The 16328-nt window shown below is 43.2% G+C and overlaps 1 protein-coding gene across 4 annotated transcripts in view; it reads left to right on the top strand.

Annotated features, from left to right (window-relative positions):
• SEPTIN5 (septin 5) overlaps nt 1-16328 on the top strand; it is a 41041-nt gene that overhangs the window by 24122 nt on the left and 591 nt on the right. For 2 of the 4 annotated variants that reach the window (XM_081339041.1, XM_081339042.1), the window contains exons 3-11: nt 948-1034; nt 1657-1780; nt 3202-3336; nt 4204-4321; nt 4743-4844; nt 5511-5607; nt 6651-6786; nt 7610-7712; nt 9220-9387. In XM_081339041.1, the coding sequence (XP_081195167.1) occupies nt 948-1034; nt 1657-1780; nt 3202-3336; nt 4204-4321; nt 4743-4844; nt 5511-5607; nt 6651-6786; nt 7610-7712; nt 9220-9276 (959 nt within the window). In that variant the 3' untranslated portion in view covers nt 9277-9387. Of the gene's footprint in view, nt 1-947; nt 1035-1656; nt 1781-3201; nt 3337-4203; nt 4322-4742; nt 4845-5510; nt 5608-6650; nt 6787-7609; nt 7713-9219; nt 9436-12360; nt 15629-16328 lie in introns of those variants that run through there. The other 2 variants (XM_081339040.1, XM_081339039.1) reach the window with 2 other exon arrangements.

The raw sequence follows: 16328 nt of genomic DNA, 5'->3' as shown, positions 1-16328 counted from the left end.
TTTTGTCCCTCCCTTGCTCATTGTCCTTCCTTCCTTCCTTCCTTCCTTCCTTCCTTCCTTCCTCCCTCCCTCCCTCCCTCCCTCCCTCCGAGGCCAAGTTTAATTCAAGCATAAACAGATTTTCATCAGGATAAACTTTAAATCCCAAGAAAATATTTGCATGCTTCCAGACTAAAGACACACACACACACACACACACGCACTTGCACAAATGCAATTTTTATTTTTACAAAATTAATGCTTGGTAAATTTATGGGCCATCTTTTGCCAGAAATGCATTGGGAGTTGTTGAATACTGCTTTTAATGTTTTCCCTTTACATGGGTAAATCAGTTATTTTTATTATTTTTTTGTATCTGGGACTTGTTTGATTCCTCTTTTTTTTCACTTCCTCTATAATAGAAATTCAGAGATGGATAAATGCCTACATCTGCTGGCAATTTTGAGTGGTTGGCCTTGATTCTGATGATGTTGATTGTATTTTACCTTTCTTTGGGGGGGGAGGGAAGAGTGCATTTGCCTACAACAGCGGCCCCTAACCTTTTGGGCACCAGGGACCGACTCCATGGAGAGAGGTTTTTCCATGGACCGGAGGGGGTGCGTGGTTTTGCTTGCTGCCTGCATCCCGTGGATGGGACTTTGCTTGTTTCTGCGGACCGGTTGCTGGCATGCCGCGGTCCGGTACTGGTCCACGGCCCAGGGGTTGGGGACCCCTGGCCTAGAATACACCAAATCCTCCTTTATCCACATAATACCATTTTTTTCTGCAAGGGCTGAGAATGGAGATTAAAAATTAGACTGAAATATTGTAGCTCTCCAAGGACAGAATGTTCTAAATAAGGAAATCGGGTACAGAAAGTTAGTTAGTTAGTTCTGCTGTGCCATTTCTGAAGGTTCAAGACCCATTCCAAGATTTTTTTTTTAATTGCTTGATTTTTGTTCTTTTAGGAGAATCTGGTCTGGGCAAATCAACCCTGGTGAACAGCCTCTTCTTGACAGATCTCTACAAAGACAGGAAGCTTCTCAACGCTGAGGGTACTGTCCTTAATTAGTCCTTGCGATCAACCCAATAGCACAATTCCCACAAGGTTTATAACTTGTGGCTCTTAATTGTTTGTTCTTGGTCGAAGCCCTTGTGGGTGGGTGTCTTTGTCATCTGCGAGGATCCGATTTTACAAAATGAGCTGGTTGACGGACCAGCTGGGATCTTTCCTGGCCCAAAATTATATCCCGGGAATAGCTGAAAGCCTGCTTCGGTGTAACGAATGAGACTTGGGGAAGATCGAAGGTTGGATGGCGCCCGACCTTCGCTCCTTCCGGCGTGATCTAAAGACGTATCTCTTTGAACAAGCTGGCCTGGCCTGATGGGAGGGGGTTGGGTTTTTATCACTTTTAAATACGTTTTAATTTATTTAAGAGTCCTGGACACTTGTTTAATCTTTTTTAATTTTTGTATTCTGTCTTTTTAACATTGCCCTGTTCACCGCCCTGAGTCCTTCGGGAGAAGGGCGGTATACAAATAAAATTAATATAATATATATAATATAACCCTGAATTGGTTAGTCGTGGTTAGCGCTTGGAGAAGAGGGCGGGACTGGGAGAAGATCGCGGTGCTAACTTCCACTGTTGTTTTTCCCCTCCGTCCTTACCTATTAAGAAAGAATAAATCAGACAGTAGAGATTGTGAAGCATACGGTGGACATCGAAGAGAAAGGGGTGAAGTTGAAGCTGACCATAGTTGACACACCAGGCTTTGGAGATGCTGTCAATAACTCAGAATGGTGAGTCCTTCTTTTGACTGGAGAATATAGCTTGACTCCCTATTCTTTCTAGCAACAGACATTGGAACGCAAACAGTTTGGAAAGAAAGAAAGAATTTCTCCTTAGTTCTAGGTTGCTTCTCTCCTTGATTAGTTTCCATCCGTTGCTTCTTGTTCTGGTGCTTTGGAAAAGAGGTTGACCCCCCCCCTCTTTCTTTATGGCAGCCCCTTAGTTTCTTGAAGTTGCTTTAATAATAACAATAATAACAACAACAATAACAATAACAACAACAACAAAACAACAAAATAATAATAATAATAATAATAATAATAATAATAATAATAATAATAATAATAATAATAATAATAATAATAATAATAATAATAATAATAATAATAATAATAATAATAATAATAATAATAATAATAATATGAGTGGAGCAAAATTGCACAAACTGATTACAAAGCTAGACATGACCGAGTTGCTAAACTAATCCACTGGGCATTGTGTAAAAAATACAACTCGCCTGTGTCCGAAAAGTCGTGGGAACATAGGGTGGAAAAAGTCGAGAATGAGAGGTTGAAGATCTTGTGGGACTTCTGAATATAGACAGATCGCCATTTGGATCACAACACGCCAGATATCGCAGTCATAGGGAACCAAAGCGTACAGTTGATCGATATCGCTGTACCAGGAGCTGCCAGAGTCGAAGAGAAAAACTGGAAAAAATTACGGAATACCGCGACCTGGCCATCGAAACTGCGCGATTATGGATGAAACGTGTAACAGTGATACCCACTGTCATCGGGGCACTGGGAACGATGTCCAAAAACTTTGCAAAATACATCAAGAAACTGCAGCTTCCTGCAATAACTCCAGCAAAGCTAGAAAAAACTGCGCTACTCGGAACATCTTACATTTTAAGGAGAAACCTGGTTGATACCTAGGATGCTGGCAGCAACCCGTGTCAACCATTCGTGACAGTTGATTTGAGTGTTCAGTTGTCTGAGTTTCATGTTTTATGAATAAAAGTTTCATAATAATAATAATGTTTGTATGTTATTGTTGTTAGCCGCCCTGAGTCCTTCGGGAGATAGGGCGGGATATAAGTCCCATTAATAAATAATAATAATAATAATAATAATAATAATAATAATAATAATAATAATAATAATAAATAATAATAAATAATAATAATAATAATAATAATAATAATAATAAGGAGGAGGAGGTGGTGGTGATTAGAAGGAACCTTGGAGGTCATCTAGTCCAACCCCCTGCTCAGGCAGGAAACCCTATACCATTTCAGACAAATGGCTGTCCTTTCCCTTCTTAAAAACCTCCAGTGTTGTAGGCTCTGTTGTGGCCATAATTATTTATTTTTGACCACCACTGATGCTGGAAACTAATTGCTTTCATTTCCCTTGTTTCTGCTGTACAGTTGGAAGCCCATCACCGACTATGTCGACCAGCAGTTTGAACAATACTTCCGGGATGAGAGTGGCCTCAACCGGAAGAATATCCAAGACAATCGCGTTCACTGTTGCCTCTATTTTATCTCGCCGTTTGGACACGGGTAAGGCCACGATCGAACAATTACGGCGAGGGTTGGATGCAGCTTCTACCATTGTTATGCTGTAGGGCAGGGGTCTCCAACCTTGGCCACTTTAAGACTTGTGGACTTCAACTCCCAGAATGCCTCAGTCAGCATTGGAGACCCCTGCTGTAGGAGACGACCAGGCTGAGTTTGAGGGCCAGGTCAAATGCACCTGGAGTCTCTACACCACACCTAAGTCCACCTCTCTTGAAGCCCGTTGACTCTTAACCTGGCACCAATTTGCCTTGTGTAGGTAGCATGGCAATAAAGGAGGACGTTTGTAGCTCAGAATTGAAATGAGGGGTCCTTGGGGCTCTCTGAGCTGGGTGGTTTTCTTGCAGATGTTTCATTACCCAGCTAGGTAACATCCTCAGTGCTAGAAGGGAGGGGGGGGTTTGCAGAGTGGAGGAGGAGGAGGATTGTGGGGTCCTGGATGGTCTCTGAGTTTGCTTGTTTTCTTGCAGACATTTCATTACCCAAACAAGGTAACATCAACAGTGCTAGAAAGGAGTGGGGTTAGGAGGAGGAGGAGGAGGAGGAGGAGGACGGGGGGGTGTCCTTGGTGCTCTCTGAGCTTGCTTCTTTTCTTGCAGATGTTTCATGACCCAACTAGGTAACATCATCAGTGCTAGAAAGGAATTTGTAGTACATTTTTGGACTGTGTCCTGGTTCTTGACTTCTTGAACTTGACATTAGCTTTCTCTTTGTCACATCCAAGTTGCTTTCCTGTCTGGCTCTGGAATTCAGCTGGGAGGGAATTTTATCCAGTACCACATTTAGCTTTGTTTCTAAGAAGCCAGCCTCACAAACTCAGATGTTGTCTTCTTACCCCCTTTTGTGTTGCAGACTAAGGCCGGTGGATGTGGAATTCATGAAGGCGCTCCATGAAAAAGTGAACATCGTCCCCCTCATTGCGAAAGCCGATTGCCTGGTTCCCTCTGAGATCAAGAAGCTAAAAGAACGGGTGGGCAGAAAATTGCTTATTTCCAAAGGATATTTTATTTTATTCCTACCTTTATGATTTGGGTAAAGAACTGGCAGTGGCAAACGTACCAATACTCCTTCCTCCTCTTATTTTCCCCACAACAACAACCCTGTGAGGTGGGCTGGGCTGAGAAAGAGGAATTGGCTGAAAGTCATCCAGTTGGCTTTGGTGGCTAAGGCAGGACTAGAACTCAGTGTCTCCTAGTGATTGGCCCAAAGTCACCCAGTTGGCTTTCATGGTTAAGTCAACCTTGAGCTGGTCAGGATCGAACTGCTGGCAGTGGGCAGAGTCAGTCTGCAATACTGCATTCTAACCACTGCGCCACCATGTCTCTTAGGCAAAAGAATGCATTGCAATGCAGGAGAGTATAATATGATTTGAATGGTGATGTTTTTGTCAGATCCGGGAAGAGATTGATAAGTTTGGAATTAAAGTTTACCAGTTTCCTGAATGCGACTCTGATGAAGATGAAGACTTCAAGCAACAAGATAGAGAGCTGAAGGTGAGCAAAACTAAGTCATTCTGAGACTCAAGTATAGATTATATTAAGGTAGTTCTCGACATATGATTGGTTGCTTAGCAATTGTTCAAAGTTACGGCCTACTGGAAATTAATAGAATAGAATAGAATAGAATAGAATAGAATAGAATAGAATAGAATAGAATAGAATAGAATAGAATAGAATAGAATAGAATCTTTATTGAGAATAGAATAGAATAGAATCTTTATTGAGAATAGAATAGAATAGCAGAAAGAATAGAATAGAATAGAATAGAATAGAATCTTTATTGAGAATAGAATAGAATAGCAGAAAGAATAGAATAGAATAGAATAGAATAGAATAGAATAGATTAGAATCTTTATTGAGAATAGAATAGAATAGCAGAAAGAATAGAATAGAATAGAAGAACAGAACAGAACAGAACAGAATAGATTGCTACCCTTTTGGTCAAGGCGGGTTTTAACCTGCATCAATAAACAGGTGAATTTTTGTTGCCCCGAATGTGGCTCAGGGTTTGCTTCTATTCAGAAGCAAGCTCCATCTGGTGAAACTTTCAACCAGGTCCTCCTCATAAACCTGTCAACTTTTCTGACAGACGTCCAGGGGAGGCAACCTCTCTCGATTGTGGTTCTCCTCACTTCTCACCCCATCTTGTGTTTGAACCAGGAAAGCGCGCCCTTTGCTGTCATTGGTAGCAACACAGTGGTCGAAGCCAAGGGGCAGAGGGTCCGAGGAAGACTCTACCCCTGGGGCATTGTGGAAGGTAAGCTGTCTGGTTGATTTGAACACTGACCCTAGGAACGCAAGGACCTATTGAACTATTTTCTTTGAGGTCTAAGCGAAGCTTCCGGCTTTGGGAGCAACGAAGCTCTGGAGGCTGAAACAGTCTGAAAGATTGAGTTACAAGCTTCTGCGATGGTCAGTGTAGGGTTAGAACCGACGCTGGTTGGTCTCCACATACTCCAATCAGACTAGTAGACGTTCCCATTTGTCCTTTTAGAGATGTGGGCTGTTAGTGGATGGAGATGTATCCTGAAGGTCATCATAAGAGCAGGTCTTATATTAATTTTTGCTCCAAAAGACGCATTAGAGCTTATTTTCCGATTAAGTCTTACTTGGGGGGCATGTATGGTACTAAAAAGGGACGCGGTGGCTCAGTGGGTTAGGACGCTGAGCTTGTCGATCAGAAGGTCAGCAGTTTGGCGGGTCAAAGCCCGAGTGCCGCGTAACAGGGTGAGCGCCTGTTACTCGTCCCAGCTACTGCCAACCTAGCAGTTCGAAAGCACGTAAAAATGCAAGTAGAAAAACAGGGACCACTACGGTGGGAAGGTAACAGCGTTCCGTGCGCCTTTGGCGTCTAGTCATGCTGGCCACATGACCACGGAGACGTCCTCGGACAAGCGCCGGCTCTTCGGCTTTGAAACGGAGATGAGCACCGGCCCCTAGAGTCGGAAACGACTAGCACGCATGTGCGGGGGAACCTTTACCTTTTACCTTTACCTTATGGTACTAAATGCGTCCATCTAGCTGACCATCTTAATTGGGGCTTATTTTTTGGGCTGGGGATTCTATTACGAGCATCCTGAAAAAAACAAAAACATGCTAGGGCTTCTTTTCCGGTTGGGTCTTATTTTGGGGGAAAATACGGCAGATGAGAAAGATCGCTCTGCCCTTTACTGGTTGACACTGGCGTCTTTCCGCTCCAGACTGATTAGTGGACTCTTTTTAATTTATGGAGGGGTTGAGTTGTTCACGCTTCCCCCCCCACCTCCCCAACCCCAGAAAGATGTCTTTCTGCTTCCCTAGTGGAGAACCAAGCACACTGTGACTTTGTGAAGCTACGCAACATGCTGATCCGAACCCACATGCACGACCTGAAAGATGTAACTTGTGACGTTCATTATGAGAACTACCGGGCGCAGTGCATCCAACAGATGACCAGGTGAGTTTCCTGATCGGTCAGGTATGGACAGGTATGGTTGAATCCGCCCTTCGCATCAACTCATGAAGGCTGGAAGGTGCACCAAGACTTAGAGCAGCGGTCTTCCAACTTGTCATTTTTATGACTTGTGCACTTCAACTCCCAGAATTCCTCAGCCAGGCGTGCCTGGCTGAGGAATTCTGGGAGTTGAAGTCCACAAGTCATAAAAGGGACAAGCTGGAAGACCCCTGCTTTACAACAAGGGTGGAGAAGCCTAAAACTCCAGGTTGGCAGATGGACCCCCAAAATGGAGGTAAACCCTCACGCGTGTTCAAACGGTTTCCCCAGATTGTTTTTTTTATACCTTTCATTCATAAGAGCTAAGGCAAAGTTTGAGAGTGAGGGATCTATATATTTCACTACCAACGCAACAACGATCCTGTGAGGTTGATTGGGCTAAGAGAGAAGGACTGTCCCCCATATCTCCTCTGGGGGCTTCTGTAAGAAACCTCACCTGGGTGGTGGTGGTCCTCCTCCTCCTTGTCCCTCTAAACCAGGGGTCTTCAAACTTGGCCCTTTTATGACTTGTGGACTTCAACTCCCAGAATTCCTGGCTGAGGAATTCTGGCAGTTGAAGTCCAACAAGTCTTAAAAGGGCCAAGTCTGAAGACCCCTGACTTAGAACATGGAATAATGGAGTTTGGAAGGGACCTTGGAGCTCTTCAACCTCCTTTGTAGTCACAGTTGAGGCTTCAGAATGGTTTCGTTTTTGATGGAGTTGCTTCAGTGACAGGGAAGAACTGAGGCTGATTGAAAAAAATTAAATTTAAATCCTCCTTTTCAGCAAACTGACTCAGGACAACCGAATAGAAAGTCCAATTCCTATCTTGCCACTTCCGACCCCAGATGCCGAGACGGAGAAGCTGATCAAGATGAAGGACGAAGAGGTGAGCTGCTGGAGATGCTGTTGAGAGTTTTAAATATGGGTAGTCCTTGAGTTATGACCGTAATGGAGTCTGCCCATTCTGGTAGTAAGCCATGACTATTGGCTCAATAACAGAAAAGATTTGAGCTCAGGGTTGAACTGTAGGGTCCTTGGTGCTTCTCTGAGCTTGGTGGTTTGCTTGCAGATGTTTCCCAAGTAAGTGACTATCAGCCATCAACAATATTGATTAGCATCAACAGAGACGTAGAAATTAACCACAGGTAAACACTTTACCACTTTACAAGGCCTTGGTAAGGCCACACTTGCAATACTGCATCCAGTTTTGGTCACCACAATGTAAAAAAGATGTTGAGACTCTAGAAAGAGTACAGAGAAGAGCAACCAAGATGATCAGGGGACTGCAGGACAAAACATATAAGGAACAGTTGCTGGAATTGGGTAGGTCTAGTTTAATGAAGAGAAGGACGAGGGGGGACAGGATAGCAGTCTTCCAGTATCTCAGGGGCTGCCCCAAAGAAGAGAGAGTCAAGCTATTCTCCAAAGCACCTGAAGGCAGGACAAGAAGCAACGGATGGAAACTCATCAAGGAGGGAAGCATCCTGAAATTATGGAGAAGTTTCCTGACAGTTAGAATAATTAATCAGTGGAATGACATACCTCCAGAAGTTATGGGTTCTCCAACAGTGGAGGTTTTCAAGAAGAGACTGGACAACCATTTTTCTGAAATGGTATAGGGTTTTCTGCCTGAGCAGGGGGTTGGACTAGATGACCTCCAAGGTCCTTTCCAACATCATCATCATCATTATTATTACTACTACTACTACTATTACTACTACTCCAAAAAGATAATAAAGCTAAGAAAACCCAAAGACCAGAACACATTTTCTCCAGCAACCAACACCCAGATAAGCAGGGATTAACACCCGACAAACAATCAAACAGAAAACAATGCTTTAATCAAGGAATGACCAAGGAGAACACAACACCCCTACCTCATCAGTGGTGGGGCAAGCAACTGTATGTAACCGTATATAAACAGGGAGAAATTCCACACTCCCTAGCACTGATAACGTTACCTAGTCAGGTAACGAAACATGTGCAAGCAAACCACCATAGTCAGAGAACACCAATAACTGATTTTTCTCCATTTGATTTGGATTTGCAACGGATTCGGAAAAAGCTTTTCTCTCCTTCTGAACGGACCTGACTAATTTAATCTTAAAAGGATCTGATTGGAGGATGCTGTTCAGTTTTACGATTCGGTTCCGAAAACCGAACATCGATCCACAGCAGTCTGGGAATCAAATTCTCCCGAATGAAATTTTCGCCTTTTGCCTTGAGCAGAGCACTTCACAGGCTTGGAGATGAACGGAAAGCGGGGCGGGGGGGGGGCTTGTCCATCTGGCTGAATCGACCAAGTTTGCCCTTCCTTTATTTATTGATTTTTAAACAAAACAGTGACACTCCCCCCCCTTTTCTCCCCCCCCCCCTTCCTTATCTCACCGCAGCTGCGAAGAATGCAGGAGATGCTGCAGAAAATGCAACAGCAAATTCAAGAGCATTGAGAAGGAACCAGGATGAAGGGAGCGACGGGCGGGTTTGCACCCTTGGGTCCATCTGACTTGTCAGCAAGAGACCCCACCCGCCTCCCTCCCTGCAGAGCTGTTTGAACGGCCTTGCAACAAGTCCTCGAGATGGGAAGAGCCTCTGTTCTTTCAGGACAGGTGTGCTAAAACTCTTCCCCCCGAGGGCATTCTAGTATTTAAATGAAAATTCCTGGGGTCGTCTGAGATGTGAGGACTCTATGAACGTGCACGTAAATGTTTACTACTACTAACCACGGTGCTGTGACTTTCCTCCTCGCCTTCTCTTCTTTCATTTCCCCCCCCACCCCTTTCTTAACACCTGCCTTTGTGTGTGTGTGTGTGCGTGTGTGTGCGTGTGTGTGTGTGTGGGGGGGGAAATGACATTCTTATGAATATCTGAACAAAATGCTTGTGAGTCTTCCCAGGCAGATTAGATTTTGCTTGGAAAAGGTTTTCCCCTGCCTGTTTTGAGACAAGGAGCAGAAAAGTGGTTGTGTTTTTTTGGGGGGGGGAAAGGCTTTTGATGGAGGTCTTCATTCCTGGTTGATTCTCCATCCCGTTCTACTCTCTGAGAAACACAAGGCCTTTCTGGGCCGGCGGGCAGGGTGGAAGAAGGTGCGAGCTACGTTTTGTGGGCCAGAATGCAACGTTTTGTTTTTGTGAGTCTTTTCTTTAAATGGCCTACCTCTGATTTTTTTTTTCCAATTGACCAAGCTTTGCATCTGTACTTTGAGAGTCTGCCTTGCCTTTGCACACAACTCTGTATTTCCCTTCTCGCTAAACATAGATTTTTTAAAAAAAAAACAAACAAAGCAGGATCCACCGATAAAAGTTCTATATATCGATTCTTAAGTTGCTCGGTAGATTCTTTTTCCCCCAAGAAAATATCTTTGCAAGGGTGTCCCAATTCCCACTGGGCAGGAACAAAAACATGAACCAAGAGTTTGTTTTGGACTCCTTTGAAGCTCAGCCATTTTTAATTTTATTTTATTTTTTTGGTTTCGATGCAAAAATACTCCCTGTGAGAGAAAGCTCGGTCGGTTGGTGCATCATGGGTTTTGTAGTTTCCCCTCCCAAATAATTTTATGCAGACGTATAAATTAAATAAGTGCAAATGCCGAGGATGAGGAATAGAAAGAGAAAAACGCAAAAAGAAAGCAAGTGAGCCAAAGAAAGGTGGGGGGGGGAGAAGGAAAACGGAAGTAGTAACTTCCCCATCACCCCAGCCTGTAAACAAAAAATTTAAATTAATTCATAGCTCGTCAGCCTCTCAAATACAATCTGATCTCTTTCTTTCCCCCACCACCCCCAATTCATCTCTTAAGGAAAAAAGAAAGAAACCCAGGGTACAAAAGAAAGGGGGGGGGAAGGAAAAACAGAAAAAGAATAACTGCCCCATTACCCTAGCAGGTAAAAAATAATAATAATTCTTAGCTTGTCAGCAACTCTAAATATAACCTAAGTCCTAATCTCTCTCGTCCCCCTTTCCATAGTTCACCTCTTAAGGGGGGGAAAAAAAAACCCACCACAAAATCCATAAGCTTCATCTGATGCTCCTTGTCAGCAAAAATCCAATAACGGAAAGTAGTTCAAGTTCGTTCATTCCTTTTACGGCTGTGCAATCCGGAAAGTGAAGCAACTGCTTTGAAAGGTTGCAAACAGGCTGTGTTGATGTCCCTACATCCCTGTATGTCCCATTTTGCTTTAAATCCAAAAATGCTAAGTACTTTCCCTTCTTCCTCGTATTCTCCTACTTTTTTTCTTTTTTCTTGCCAACCTGGTGCTGCAAAGCCTTTTCTTGGCTTTCTGTGTTTCTCTGGTTTTGTGTTTGTGTGTGTGTGTGTGTGTGTTTTAAGCAAGAGGAAATGATAACACTTTGGCCTGTTGAAGTGAGATAAGGATTCCCTCTCTTTCCCAGAAATGCATATAACCAGCTGGATGCTTTTTTTTTAAATAATAGTTTTGTGCCCTGTTGACAAAAGATACACTTATTTTTCCCCGCATCAACAAACTACTCTAAAAAAGAAATTAAGACACACTCACGCCTACATCTTCACCAAACCGTGTTACATTCAGCATTTCACAATGTTGTTTTTTTTTCTTATTTGGAGACTGAAAAACAACAACGACCCAAATTTGATTTCATTCCTTGTCGCCAGCACAAAATGCCATCAATAACATGACTTTCCCATTACATGTTCATTATTTTCCTCTCCTGTCCCTTTTAGAAGTTAATATTTGCAACTGGTTTTTGTTTTTGTCTTTGAGGGGGTGAGGTTTCCGAGCTGCTTTCAAAATTCACGTTTTTCTTCGCTGTGAACGAAAGCAACGTGGTTCTTTCCATTTCCCCAGCTGTGTCTTGTGTTAAAATCCGCCCCGCTGCAAATTCAACCAGAGGATCTTATTTGGAGACTGAAAAACAACAACAACCACCCAAATTTGATTTCATTCCCAAATGTAATTTGGTTTAGAAGGCTGGCTGAGGAATTCTGGGAGTTGAAGTCCACCCCTCTCCAAGCCACCAAGGTTGAAGAAACACTGGTTGAAATCCAAATTGTACAAAAACAGCATTAGTGTTTGTGTGTGTGTGTGTGTGTGTGTGTGTGTCCCTAGCTACATCACACTTTCAAGGGGAGTGTATGAAGCCTGTCCTTATGTGCTGACTTGCACCCAGGATCGGTGATCAGCCCTCCATGCTCCAACATCCGTGCTGGTTTTTTTTCTGGCCCCCACTTTGCATGCCTTTATTTATTTATTTTCCTAGAAAGAAAGTGTCTTTGTGGGGAAATATTCTTCGTGCCGTGGGATTTTTTTTCTTCTGGGCTGCTCCCCACCCACCCACCCACCCACCCACCCCGTGGGTCCCTTTTTCCAAATGCTGATTCTGCCTTTTGTCGCTCCGGCTCTGGCGTTGCGTTCGGCTTTCCTTGGTGCATCGTTCCATCTTTTGTAAATATTTGGTGGGATATTTCGTCATCGTGATCCGAAGACCTTTTAAATATATCCGTTTTATTAAAATGATGACGATCATTGAATATTAATATAATGTTTGCTACTACCCAGACTGATCAAAAGAAGTAAACGGAAAAAAAAAGCAGAAACGTGTTTCTATCGTTGATCCGCATCCAAAAACCCGGTTTTTGAGGATCTCTTATAGGTTAGTGTGATTTTTTTAAAAAAAGAAATAATAATAATAATGTCGCCTTCAAAATGCAGTTGTGAGAAAAACCCAGCAAAGCAGAAGGAGAAAAAAGGAGCGGGGATCCTTGGTCTATTCCTGTTGGTGCCCCATTCTTTTATTTAGGGGATAGAATTGTCATTGGTTTGAAAAGTTTCAGGCTGAGGAGCTTGGGGTTTACAAGTAGGCCCCGAATTGGACCGGTTGTTTAGCAACCATTCAAAGTTCTGAGTGTGGGGGGGGAAACTTACAACCTGGATTTGAAGTTCCTCCCTCCCTTCGGTCACACGACCACATTTTACAACACTTTGGCCTTCACTTCTGCTTGTCTGCCCAACCACATCCATAGTGGACCGTTGGTTTTGCTTAATTTATTATTTATTTATTTATTTATTTGATTTGTATACCGCCCTTCTCCCTAAGGACTCAGGGTGGTGAACAGTGACATAAATATCAAAAGAACAAATACAGATATTGAAAACAAATTAAACCCTAATGTCCAAATGCAGAAGATAAGTTAACTTAAAACAATAATTACAAAAGAACCCGTCAGACCAGACCGGATTGCTCAAACAGATAGGTTTTTAGGTTGCGTTCACTTTACGACCGTTAAGGTTGCTTAATGACCACTTAAAAAAAAAAAAGATAGTGCCGTTGACTTAGGTGACAGTCAGGCTCCATTAGGGACGTAACTTGAGAACTCCCTCTATTCCGTTTGCTTCTGAGACTTTCAAATCTCACCCAAGGTGCCACTTGTCCTTTTCACGGCGTGTTTTAGCACAAGACGCGGCCATTATTATTATTATTATTATTGCCCTTCCTTCAGGGCAGAGTTTAATCTGGGCTGTTGGTTCCTGGGTGTCTTAACCGAGGAAAGGCTTGGCGGTTGCGGCCAGAACGTTTCCCCCCATCTGGTGGCAACGCATTGCGAATTTGTCCTTTTTTGCGGCTTGAAGTTGATCGTTGAAGGAGAGGCCATTTCACCACGGCGGGAGTGTCTCTAGAATTTATTTAACGGAGCGGAATAAAAGAGTTTGAAGGGACCTTGGCAGTTTTCTAGGGGCTGAGAAAGAGGAACTGCCTCCATATCTCCCAGGGAAACTTTATGGTCTCCCCACTCCTCCAGAATCTTCAGCCGTGGAGCATCCTGGCTTTGGGACTTTGAGAGTGAAGGACTGGCTCAAAAGATCAAAAGACGATGGAGGTTCTCAGTCGTCCAGCTCGTGGTTGTCCCAAATGTGCTTTCCCCCCCCCCAGGAGGCAACTGGGCTTCTTTGTTTTTCCATTGAAGACATTCATCCCAGAAGCTTCTTCAGCTCTGACTGGACGGTGAGGAACAGGAGGATTTATATTCCTTGCAGACAGCTGGTCATTTGCCTTCTTTTAGAGAGTCGTTGGGGCCACTTGGAGGAAGGAATATAAATCCTTCCAGTCCCCGCCTTCCGGTCCGAGCTGAAGAAACTTCTTGGATGAGAAAGGAAACGTCTTCAGAGAAAACCAAGGAAGTCCAGTTGCCTCTTGAAAAAGCGTCATCTCTGGATCTAATGGTAGACTTGAACCTTACTCCTCATCCAAGACTTTCACCACGACGCCACACTGCCTGTTCGTTGCAACTCATTTTGACACAATTACTAACCTAAACGCTGTATCAGGTTGATTGATGATTGCTCAAAATCAGACTTTTTTCCACCCTTCTTCTGCCCAATTTACCTGTTGCTCTGATATTTTCTATCCATCCATCCTGGGGCCTTTGATTATCTACAAGATAAGCTAAAGTTTGGTTACCATTTGAAGCACCATTTTAGACCTTTTTGAGCTGCCTCGATTCATTACTAGGGTTTGTTCATCATACGGAACCACCATTTAAAAATGGTTGGACCAGTCACCAAATTGGGTTGCAATCACACACCGTAAACATGGCTTGCAAACTACAATAGCTGAATATAGGCTGCATTAACAGAGGGATAGAATCAAGATCACGTGAAATGTTAATACCACTACAATGCCTTGGTAAGGCCACACTTGGAATACTGCATCCAGTTTTGGTCACTACGATGTAAAAAAGATGTTGAGACTTTAGAAAGAGTACAGAGAAGAGCGACAAAGATGATTGGGGGAATAGAGGCTAAAACATATAAGGAACGGTTGCTGGAATTGGGTATGTCTAGTTTAATGAATAGAAGGACCAGGGGGGACATGATAGCAGGGTTCCAATATTCGAGGGGCTGCCACAAAAAAGAGGGGATTCACCTATTTTCCAAAGCACCTGAAGGCAGGACACGAAGCAACGGAACTAACCAAAGAGAGAGGCAGCCTGGAACTAAGGAGAAATTTCCTGGCGGTGAGAACAATTAGTCAGTGGAACAACCTGCCTCCAGAAGCTGTGAATGCTCCAACACTGGACGTTTCTAAGAAGAGACTGGACAGCCATTTGTCTGAAATGGTATAGGGTTTCCTGCCTGAGCAGGGGGTTGGACTAGATGTCCTCCAAGGTACCTTCCAACTTTATTATTATTATTATAATAGCTGGGCGTGATAATAAGCCGTGTTGGAGACAGTCTGCAAGCAAAGACATTATGGAAATCGTAGGGGTCCATGGGCATAGGAGTAAACCCCAGGATTCTTACATTTCCACCTGAGATACAGTGGTATTTTCTCCTCCATATTTGCAGAATTGCATTAAGTAAGCTCATGACAATGATAGAACCGTCACCCCATTTCCAGAACCCATTAAACCTGGTTAGTTTAGCCCGGTTAGCATCTTTTGGGGATTCCTCATCCGAGGCAACTCATCGGGTTGTTTTATGGGCCAACGTCTGGCCTGTACTTGGGAAGTTGTTAAATTAATTCAGCCGTGAAGTGAATCACCAAAACATTAGACAATTCCTGGACTCCCATCAATGGGCTTTGTTACAACTTTGCTTGCATTTGAGCCTTTTCCAGATGTGATACTCAAGAGATGCCAGTTTAAAAATAAAGTCCCCGACAGAGGCCAACTTCCAGGGACTTCCAGAGAATGACTAAGGAGAAGAAGCATTCTTGTTATCTTTCTGGAACACACATGGAGGCTATCAACTCTATTTCTGCTGATGTTTGCTCTACCAGTCAGTTGTCCTTCATGTCTCATTCCAGAGAGACGCTCCAGACAGAGAGGTAAGTCCTCAGCTGGTTTTCTTTCAGTTATATGGGTGGCAACTGATCAAAGAGGGAAGCAAACTAGAATTAAGGAGAAACTTCCTGACAGTGAGGACAATCAACCAGTGGAACAGCTTTGCCACCAGAAATCGTGGGTGCTCCATCGCTGGAGATTTTTAAGAAGAGGCTAGACAGTCACTTGTCTGAGACAGTCTAGGTTCTCCTGCTTGCACAGAGGGCTGGACTAGAAGACCCCCAAGGTCCCTTCCAGCTTCTATTCTATCCTATTCTGTTCTGTTCTGTTCCGTTCCATTCCATTATCTATTCTATTCTATTCTATTCTATTCTATTCTATTCTATTCTATTCTATTCTATTCTATTCTATTCTATTCTATTCTATTCTATTCTATTCTATTCTATTCTATTCTATTCTATTCTATTCTATTCTATTCCATTCCACTCCACTCCACTCCACTCCATTCCATTCCATATTCTATTCCATTCCATTCCACTCCATCCCATCCTCTATTCTATTCTATTCTATTCTATTCTATTCTATTCTATTCTATTCTATTCTATTCTATTCTATTCTATTCTATTCTATTCTATTCTATTCTATTCTATTCTATTCTATTCTATTCCATTCCATTCCATTCCATTCCATTCCATTCCATTCCATATTCTATTCCATTCCACTCCACTCCATCCCCTATTCTAT

Source organism: Vipera berus (genome assembly GCF_964194415.1).
Source record: "Vipera berus genome assembly, chromosome: 14".
NCBI lineage: Eukaryota > Metazoa > Chordata > Lepidosauria > Squamata > Viperidae > Vipera > Vipera berus.
The sequence above is the reverse complement of the archived record's forward strand: the minus strand, read 5'-3'. Positions and strand labels throughout refer to the sequence as shown.